At 37.4% G+C, this 10,870-nt stretch overlaps 1 protein-coding gene across 5 annotated transcripts; it reads right to left on the bottom strand.

Moving 5' to 3' along the window:
* Positions 1–404: 404 nt before the first annotated feature.
* Positions 405–5,362, bottom strand: LOC114183030 (protein FAR1-RELATED SEQUENCE 12-like). 5 transcript variants are annotated; one of them, XM_028069862.1, is made up of 3 exons: positions 4,782–5,091; positions 3,463–3,906; positions 405–952 (listed from the first exon to the last, which is right to left on the bottom strand). In XM_028069862.1, the coding sequence occupies exons 1-3, from the start codon at positions 4,803–4,805 to the stop codon at positions 731–733; spliced, it is 690 nt and encodes a 229-aa protein (XP_027925663.1). In that variant the 5' UTR covers positions 4,806–5,091; the 3' UTR covers positions 405–730. The 5 variants fall into 5 exon arrangements, with proteins under 5 accessions (XP_027925663.1, XP_027925662.1, XP_027925666.1 ...); XM_028069861.1 differs by having other exon boundaries at positions 4,668–5,086; XM_028069865.1 differs by having other exon boundaries at positions 3,463–3,870; positions 4,668–5,086.
* Positions 5,363–10,870: the final 5,508 nt, after the last annotated feature.

Below are 10,870 nucleotides of genomic sequence, written 5' to 3'. Positions count from 1 at the left end.
AGTCAAAATATCATTGTTCATAAAAAAATTGACAAACATTTATAACCAAACATACCATATTAATGATCTTTAGTTATAAGCTAATTTTTTTTAACTTCCAGCTAATTATTCAGTTATCAGCAAACTCTTACTCTTACAACACGAGCTAACGCAAATTCGCTAATTAGTATATTTTAAAGGTCGAATGCTGTTTTTCAGGAGTAATGGTGAAGAAAGTGGGACTATATCTTAGTGTTGTTTTCCATCCACTTAAAGCCAATTATACGTTTAGACCCTACAATTTAGAATAATAGCCTAACATTTCTTAATTAATCACTTGCGGCGTTAGCAAAATCTCAGTCACATTAAAATATTCAAATAAAATGCTAAACATAAAAAGATTGAGAAGATATTCATAACTTTATTCCGTAAAGCTAGAGAAGTTTTACTTTAATTTGGGTTGAACTGAAAATCTTGATTTGTAAGACGCCTAACAGGAAAGATATTAACTAATAGAATGTACAGTCATTACACTAAAGTGGAAAATTTTGAACCTTTTCAAAGGATGCAGTAATAGATAGTGTACTCCATTTCTTCTGCAAAAGTTTGGTGACTGTGGAGCCTTACGGTTTCATTCCCTCAATAATCTTTCCCTGTCCTCTTGAGAAGGCAAAGAACAGATTTCGATGTATAAACAAAGGAGACCTATACGTAGTAAAATTATTTACTATACTCGTTCTCATTTATACAATCAGGTTAAGCACCAAGGCTTTATGTTCAGTGAACATTTTTTCAATTCTGATTCAGCTCTCCTTACATTTTCGACAACGAGTTGAACTTTTGTGGACAGTTCATGTGTCTCCTCCTCAACATTGTTTATGAAGCTGAGCAGTTTTTCTCGGTATGAAGCACAAAGTTGATCTTGGCGTTCCAACTCCATTGTAAGTTCTGAAATTTTCTTATCTTTATCACCCTACAAGAAGAGGAAAAATATATATTTTTTGAAATGGTGTTGATTCAAACATCAAAGTACCTTTGGAATAGGACAATGAAGATAAAATAAAAAACAAACCCAACAAAACAAAACTAGGAAAGAAACAAAATGTTGTGTTCATATGTTTTCACCAAAATACAGGAGACTTTTTACAATTATATGTACTTAGCATGTAATGCATTGCAATAAAGCACCAAATGTCACCTATAATTCCATAACTACATCCATTACTTTGCAAGAGAATTATTCAATCCTCGGCATTTTAAATAATGAAATTTGGAGAGAGCTACAGTTTAGCTTTGTGAACTTTCTTATTTGACAATTTACCTTCCATTATTATCGTGTTCACTAGATAAATGAGCAATGTCTTCCTCCTTGCACATGTAACTCCAACAATAAACATGAACACTCACTACACATACAAAAACCACGATCTTTCAACACAATAAAACAACAGGAACAGGCCTTTCTAAATTATCTTTTAGTTCACATGGTACTGGCAGCCTAGCTTCAACTGAGAACCGCTAGTTGTCCCTAGTAATTGGTTAGACCCAACTCAGATTTGGGTAAGAACTCAAGAAAGGATTGAAAACAAACTTTTTATAGCTAAACAGTAGCCAATGGGATGAAAACATTACACTTTGGAGGTATATTCGGAGTACATGTCCAATAAATCCCAACTCCCTCCTCATATTCATGCTACTTATTCTATTAGGTTTATTCCAAGAAGGTTTATTCCTTACCAATGTAGTAGAGAAATAGACAAGAACAACAATTACAGCTGAGGTATTTTGAGAGGCTTCACTCTCTACAACCTTTTCCCACCAAAAACTAAGATATAACCACTACCTAACCCCTCCACACACCTAAAACAGACTATTTATAATGTCTGTTACAGTTATAAAACATTACTGTCCTAACTGCCTTGTTTCTTTCTTCTACTATAAACAATGTCAAACCTATCATCTGTCCTCCAAGATAACTACCAGAAAAATCCAATAAACACGATACATAACAGACCACTCTTACAAGTTATCGTGTTTTATATATAGCATAGGTAGGTAGTATTAGTGTTAAATCCAGACAATTTAAGCCACGCAAGATCATAATTTACCCATCATCACCAAGTAATGGAATACTAATTCCAGTAAAACTTCATGGTGAATGAAGTTACGCTCAGCAAACTGAATATTTACAGAGGAGAGGAAACAATACTCAAAAGTATGATCTAGAGAAGGAAAAAAGAAAAATACTATAGAAGAGTGGGAATGTAAGATAGCACTGTAGATCAAGAACAACAACCTCTTTGCTCGTGAAGATTTCCAAGGAATCAATTGGTAACAATCGAGAACCAATACAACATTAATTAAACGTCCAATAACTTAGTCAAGGAGTCTCTGACCATATCAAGACCCAATCCAACTTTAAAGCTTAAATTGTTGGGTAGCAGCACATCATTGGCAATATTTCCATTATTGATCTTCGTGAAAAGTTGTCCTCGGTCACACATCACAGGGCTTCAATTAGGTCATTTCCCTTTGCTTATAAATTTCTATCCCTTTGAAATCAGAAATTCCCGCTTGATTTAATCTCTAATTCTTCCACTGTCATGTCATCTCAAGCTTGAATTCAATAGAAAGCTTAGGAACTGAACATGACATCTTAAATAATTAATTAAAAATCTTGGTATCAGACAACAATTGTTATGGAAACATAATCTCATTTTCAAGTACATAAACTATATTAGATTTTGGAAGAAAGGATACAGTCATGACTCAATTGTCCATATTTGATTACAACTGATTACAACCAATAAGCCTTTTTTCCCTTAGGTGGGCTCAGCCATATGATTATCACATCACATAATGCATAATGCTCCACTAAATCATGTTTGTAGACAAATCAGTACCCCCTATATCCTTTCTGTTTCGCCTATAGTTTTTGACAGTCTCCCTTTACCTCTAGTGATAAGACTACCCTCTCTATCTAGCATCTGCTCTACTCTCCTTATCAGTGTTTCTGCAAGTCTTCTTCACACATGATATTCCCTAAATCTGACGATTAATAAAATTTCATAAATATTCCCCACCTACACAATACAAAATCAGTGGTAGTTACAAACAAAAGGCACCAGGAAAAGTACTCCTGATAAATGTCATTATTTTTCGTCTCATTTATAGAATTTAGCAATTCTGCAAAAACACTTGTTGTGACTCCATTTATGCAAAAATCCAAATAAACATAGTCTTACAAACTAGTGAACACCGATGTCTCAGATTATGACAGATGTAAACAAAATATATTGAAATGACTATTACGCAATTAATGTTATCAGTAGTTACTATAGGTCTTACATGCACAATTCACAGACCATACCCCAAAAAGTAAACTAAAAAAAAAAAAGATTATCACTTGAAATTGTATGAAATAAGTTGTTACCAAATGCACAATGAATAATACAGAATAATTTAAACAAGCAGAAAGCTCACCACTGTGCCAAATCCATTAGCTGTAGCAATTAGAGGATGGTTGTGATCCTTTATAAATCTGGTGACAACCCATTTTCCAGATTTTTCTAACTTTACCAAGATAGTTGCCTTGCAACCTTCACGGGCACTAGGTCTTGGCTTTTTCTCTGGTCCCAGTGCTCCCTTGGTATTTGGTGAGAATCCTTGTTTGTTACATCCAAGTCGACGAGCAAGAGTCCTCCCATCAATTCCAGAACGTCGCCTTTGCATTATGCGTACAACAAATCCTACCCGTCTGGCATAATCAACATAAAATTTTCTAGCAGCTACTTCAGAATCAAATTCCATGCCCACATAAGGCTCTTGGATTTCAACTCCTTCAAATATACTTGTACTCTCTTCTAGACAGCTACGCTCAGCTTCATTTGCCTTGTCCAAATCCACCACCACAAAATCCATAAAAGTCTGCCCATTGTATCATTAAGATAAGCAATTTCAAATATTCATGGTACAAAAGATATAATATTCAGTGGTTATGAGTTAGCAGATGCATTATCAATCCCAACAAAAGTGTGTCCAACAAATTCAGCGAAAAAAAACAAAGGAGAATAAACCTCAGCATGCACATATTTCATATTTATTTAGGTTACGAAAAGATAAAACTGAATTATCTCCAGGCTTTTGAGAAAACTACTTTAGGCTGAACCAGAGTGACAGTTTCTTTGAACGACCAAGGCAAATGAGAAAGGGAAGGGAGAAAGTGAAGAACAGTAAAATGAATTAAATTTTAAGGAAATTGAGTCAATTTCATACATAATTTGTCTAGAGTATGAGTATTGGGATTATTTTTGAGAAAAAAAAAAAAACACTTTAGTTTTTGGAAAACTCTCAAGAAGATGGAAGAGAGAAAAAAATTGATTTATTTCTATAAAATAAGTACAACCAAACGAACACTAGATAACACTTGTGCCGCAGCAAGATTAAATGGCTAAAACTATTGTATCATCATAATTTATCCAATCATAACTCTTATCCCAGTCCATGCATCGCTCCATTTGCTTTTGGGGATGACAAAAAGGCCATGGAACATACAAGCAACTAAAAGATTTACATAAACTGCCAATGCATGGATTTTATGATATATTAAATGAAAGAATAAAAATTAAGCTTGTAAATCTAGGAACCACACAAACAAATTGCGAAATTCCTCCAGAAAAGGAAATTACCAAAACCCTAAACATCAACTTCATACAATAACCAAGCCCAGCTTAACCATTAAAACGCTTGGTTTAGCTCTGCTAAAAACTAAACTATTCTAGACTTGTATTACCACCAATTACCAAATCCACAAACTCCGTAGTCATTTTGTTCAAGAATGGACTTTAACATCTAAATCCCGCTACACCCAACAATCTTCCAAGATACAGCCACACTCTGTTTCTATTAGAAGACTACCACAATCTCATGCTCTTTAACCCAATTCTAACATCTCAAGGGACCGTGAGAAAAATCACTTTGACCAAGAAAACTTATAAACTCTACCTCACTTTCTCTCACACACACACAACAATATAAATATATACATAAAGGTTTCCCCACAGAGAGACGGTAGTTGCCAAAGTGTAGAAGGTGCATCTAAAAGATCTAAACAAGTACTTGTTTGCGTTCTCCAACGAGAAAAACTTTTCTGGGAAGAAAACAAAACAAAAAAGCAAGCATGGCGTAACTTACTGTGAAACAGACGAGGGTGCAAAACTAAGATCTTTTCACCGTGTCACGTTTTGTCGACTGTATGCAGTTAAGTAAGAAATTGAAGAAATCGGAGTAATAGGAAGGATCTTGTGTGTTGTATTGTATGTGTAAGGTGGAAGAATGAAAAGAGGCTTTGTGTACTCTCTTTTACTGTTTTCTCGAGTAACCCTCGTCATGCGGGGTTATTATAGCTGGTCCACTCTGAGTTTTGCACCACCGTTTCCACCCAACGTTGGATTTCACACTTAAATTTTAATAAAAATAAATAAAATTATTTTTATTTAAACGTATTGAAAATTAATAAAGTTGATTTTTTTTTTAATTTTGAAAATTAGTTTAAATTTAATATTTTAAATTTGGTGTAATTTAGACTTCAATGGGAAAATAAAATTCATTTTATAATTTTTATTTATATATTTTTCTTATATAATATATGAGTATTTTATTCCTACAATTCAGAATTAAATTAAAAAATTAATATACAAAATTTTATGCCGTTATATAAATTTATAATTTATTTAATTAATTTTTTTCATTTCAATACTCGCTCAAGTTGGTAAATAGATTTTATATATTTCTAACTTATTTAATAATCTCCTGCAAATCTAGCTTGTCATAGTAAGAATATTTATAGTCCAATTTTCAGGTTGAATATTTATCAATTTCTAAATATTTTTATCAAGTTTTTTCTTTATGAAAAAATTATCCACATGCTTCAGGACAAGGTTGCAAGCATTGTCGTGCATAGCTTTATTATCACGATACAATTGAATTGAGTATAATATGTATATATGCATGGCCTAATTCTTGAAGTAGTCTGAATCACAAATCTCCATATAATACAAGAATTTTCTTACAAATGCTTAGCTTATACATAGAATTTGGCTAAAACTTGTTTTGCTTCTTGTTTCTCCATGTGACAAGGATACCTCTTACAAATGTAAGGTATATGTTCCTGCGGAGAACAAACAAGAGATATTAGGGGACACAAATAATGTCTTACCTCAATCCTTGACCTCTCGAGCCGGTTCCTTCTTGACTTTTACACGCCATATGTTAGCATATACGGTTTGGACCCTTAGGGGGTTACTTGCGGAGAGGACTCCGACAATGAAGTCAACAAAAAAGTCTTCTCAAAGTCAAATCTCATATTAGGGAATTAATGAGAGTGTACCTCTTAATTGATGAGGTCCACGTGTATTTATAGAGTCATTAATTGTGGTTGCCACCTTTATGGGCTGGCCAATACTTTGGATTCTAGATGGGCCTGGGCTTGGCCCAAGCCCTGTGTTAATGTTTGCTGGCACTAGGGGCTTGTGTGTGTCGTTATAAGCTCGAGGTCATTGACTCATTATGTACCGCCTTTTGTTGTTATGTTATGCTTGACTATTTATCAACTTGCTGATTTTATTACCAGGACTATGCCTAGGCGGCCTTGGCCGTATACTTGCCTTGGTCCACCTAGGTATAATACACTAGTCCCCTAGTCCTTTGTCGGAACAGATGTGGCGTCAAAGGCTTATAGGTGCAACAGATTGCGGTATTCGTCTTGTTATGTTGAATTAAAGTAATGCAGATTGTCGTGATGATGGGGCTTCTGGTTCGTGCAGTTTGCAAGAAAAATTACCTCTTGTTGGGGTATGGTATGGTAGTCCCCCAGTCTTAAAGTGTTATGAACAATGTTAAGACTAAGGCATAATAAGCGACGGGAGATGAGGGAATGTCAGATGTCAAAAGTCTAGTCAAGGGGATTTGCGCCGCCATTTTAAGTGTTGTGACGTTTCGCGTTCGCTGTGACGTTTCGCTTCGTTGTGACGCTTCATGTGATTGTTGCTTTTGGCGAGAAAAGTTGTAGTGGTTCAAATGTTGGCTATAAATAAAATTGTTGATGGAAATTTGTTTACCTTGGTTCATTTACAAGAAATTTGAGAGAGGTTATTTGTGTGTGTGAGATTGTCCGATAAGTTCTTTGTTTCTGTCGTTGTCTTACTATCAAAAAAGGTATGTCTAGTGCTAGTGATAGTGTGTCGTTATCTAGTTCGGGTAGTGGGAGTGAGCGTTCTGGGGGAGATGGGAGTAGTCGGTCAAATAATGGGAGTGGTGGTCGAACAGTCGGTGTGGGGAGGATTCCAATGGAGACAGTTGCTAAATTAGGGGAGGACCCACCAGAGGAGTTGGCGGAAAGTAATTGGCCGACAAAGGCCGGATATGAATGGGTGGCTGAAGATGTGCAGACCCAACATTCCTTGTTCAGATGGTCTCGTCTGCTGAAGTCGTGGCTCAATTGTATACCTATCCTGGAGAGGAATGTAAGCCGAGATATAGTGGCTTTGGAGAGGGTAAGCGTTGTCGACTACGTTTGCCACGGCCAAGAGGGTGTTGTAGAGGGTTTTTTCTATATGTATATGTGCCACTTTTCACAGTTGTACGTTAGGTTACCGTTTGATGACTTCATTATGGGGTGCTGCGTTTACTGAATGTTGCTCCTACCCAACTGCATTCGAACAACTAGGCCTATCTTCAATCTTTCTGGGTGTTGTGCCAGTCTCTATATCTACAGTCATTTCTATACTTCTATGATACTCGTCCCAGGAGTCTAACAACATGGTTGTCGTTAATAAGTCAGCCAGGGATAAGTAGGCTGGATGCATTTACCCAGTCGTTTAAGCATTTCAAATATGGTTTCTTCAAGGTGGTGCAAGGAGCCTGGTCGTTCATATTTCTATACTGACAGTGGGAACACTAAATTCCCCTTTAGTTGAACCGACAACCCCTGGCAGGATAAGGATATGAAGAGGGAGGAGTTGTCAATGGTAGATAGGGAGGTGGTGGATACCCTAATGAAGTTTACTGATAAGATGCCCACTAAGGGTTTAGTTAGGGATTATAATTTGATACATCCAATTGTTGATATAGAAGGTATCTTTTTGTATTTTAGATGGTAGGGTGTGTTTGAGTTAACTAATCGGCATTGTTGTTATTGTTGTAGGTCATATGGCATAGATTGGGAAGAAAAACTTGAATCTCTTTCAAGCTCTTCGCAAAGAGAAGGCGACGAAGGCCAGAGCTTTTGGAGCACTGAAGTACCCAATCTACAAGATCCTCTTGTGGAAGTTCATGTGCACAAGGGGTCCAAGAGGAAAGCGAAGGTGCCCGCTAAGCAGGGCGGGGTAAGGATGTCAAAAGGGTAAAGGCCGCTTTGTTGGGGTCGGGATCCTCTGTTGGTGCGAAGAAACCCGAGGTCGAGCTTATTGAGTTACCAAAGACGATTGTCCGTCATGATATTGATATTAACTTGTCAGAATCTCTGGTCAATTATATTGACAACATGGAGCCTAATGCCATGGTTAAGGCTATGTTGGAATTTAACAGCAAAGCGTTGATCTTGGGACGCAAAGTGGGTTCTTTGTATCAGCGAGAGTTGAAGGAGGGTAACCGGTCTAAGGTAGAGGAGCTACAGGGCCAAGTCGACAAACATGCCGAAGAGAAAGCGGCTTGGGAGAAGGAGAGGGAATAGTGGCTAGAGGAGAAGAAAAGGTTGGGGACTTGGAAGGTGTTGTGTTTGGAGTCTGAGAAAAATTTGAAGGGAAGGATTATGGACCTCGAGGCCGATTATGACGAGTTGAAGGAAAAACATGACGATCTCGAGACGGAGTTGGAAGACCTCAAGGGTTGCATTATTCAAGAACACATCAATGATTTCTAAAAGGGCTTACGACAAGCGACCTTCTTTCACAAAGATGTTGATGCTTCTGACGTTAGATTTGATGTCAACAAAGATATTATTGATGGTCAGCTTGTGAGCGAGGCAGAATCTAGCCCTGAGGAGGAAGCTGGGAAGATGGCGGAGGAGCTAGATGCAAATCCTGATGATGTCGTGGCCGTGGAGGATGTTGATCAAGGAGCAACTTAGGATTTTTGTTTTATGCTTTCAATTCGATATTAATCCTAAGTTTGTAATAATCTTACACTATTTACTTTTTTGTTAATATGATGAATATTCTGGGCATATTTGTTGTTGCTTGATACTGATAGCATGTGCTATAGGAGCATGTTTATTGTATGATGTTGGTGTGAATCTGATATAATGTATGCGGTATTTGCTTTATAGATCGTTAAATTCGATAAGTAGTATTGGAGTTTGTGGGAATTAATTTGAGTGTTTTTGCGCGAACGTTGTAATAGGGGAACTTAATATATTAAAGAGATGAATAGTGTTCGACCCAGACCGCCTACTTGTGACAAGTAGTAGGGAACTTAAGAAATCAAATCAGATAAATAGTGTTCGACCCAACCCGCTTACTTGTGGTAAGTGGTGAGGAACTTAAGAAATTAAAATAGATAAACAATGTTCGACCCAGGCCGCTTACTTGTGGTAAATGATGGGGAACTTAAGAAATTAAACAAGATAAACAATGTTCAACCCAGGCCGCGTACTTGTGGTAAGTGGTGGGGAACTTAAGAAATTAAACCAGATAAACAATGTTTGACCCAGGCCGCTTACTTGTGGTAAGTGGTGGGGAACTTAAGAAATTAAATCAGATAAATAGTGTTTGACCCAGGCCGCTTACTTGTGGTAAGTGATGGGGAACTTAAGATGAGATGCATTCCATGTGTTCGATATCTCTTCTCCTGAGTTGCTCAAGCCTATAAGCGCCTCCTCCTGCGTCGTCACGTATCTGGTATGGACCTGTTCGGTTGTGATTGTGGCCAATGGCTTAGCCTCTATCCACTTCGTAAAGTAGTCGATGCCCACAATGAGGAATTTCACTTGTCCCTTTTATAACATCCCGTCAAGGATATTACTGGTTTAAATAAATAAAACAATTAAATATATAAAGTCATCGCATTTATGAATAACCTCATTTCCCAAAAATGCGGGAAATTTAAAATTTATTAAATGATCGGATAAAGTTTATAAACATCCACTCTATAAACCAAAATAACAATGTTATAGTTTCACCCATCAGGGTTTACAACAGTTTCCAAAAGCAATTAAAGTAAATATAAGAAGTTCCCTCAGTAGAACCCCCACTCGTGACTAAGCATCACCGGCTCCACCTGCATCAACATCCTCTGCTCACGTGTACCACGTACACGATCATCGCCAAACACAAGCAGATAGGGTGAGCTTATGAAAATAACATACATCATAACAAAATATCACATAACCAATTAAACAGATATAAGCTCCACAAGTATCAAAATACTATCTCTTAATCAATTCTCTAGCGTCTGGCCACAACCAGACCATTCGGGTTCTATCTCTTCTAGTGATTACTCCAAGGTAATTTGCTGCCAAACCTATCGGCCACAACCAATAGAGCACGTGCGGGAACCAATGCCACGGATCACACACCGCAACGTCATGTGGAGTTCCCAATTACGAACATAGTCCGTAATGTCCCAAGACTACCAAACTCGTCAGTCAACAACTAAGGAGGGCAATCTAACTGGACCCATCCGTACTGGCCACAACCAGCACACTCACACCGGCAACACTCGCCAACCCAAGCTCAACTCAAGGGTTCCTCGTGTTCATTCGCCATCCCGAGCTCAACTCGAGGGATGTCATTCCGAGCTCAACTCGAGGAATGTACGTGCTTAACCCTTATCCCGAGCTCAACTCAAGGGATACGTTCTGAGCTCAACTCAAGGAACCCAGCAATCTTACCTT

The sequence above is a fragment of the Vigna unguiculata genome, chromosome 5, assembly GCF_004118075.2.
Source record: "Vigna unguiculata cultivar IT97K-499-35 chromosome 5, ASM411807v1, whole genome shotgun sequence".
NCBI classification, from domain to species: Eukaryota; Viridiplantae; Streptophyta; class Magnoliopsida; order Fabales; family Fabaceae; genus Vigna; species Vigna unguiculata.
This window is presented reverse-complemented; position numbering and strand designations above follow the sequence as displayed.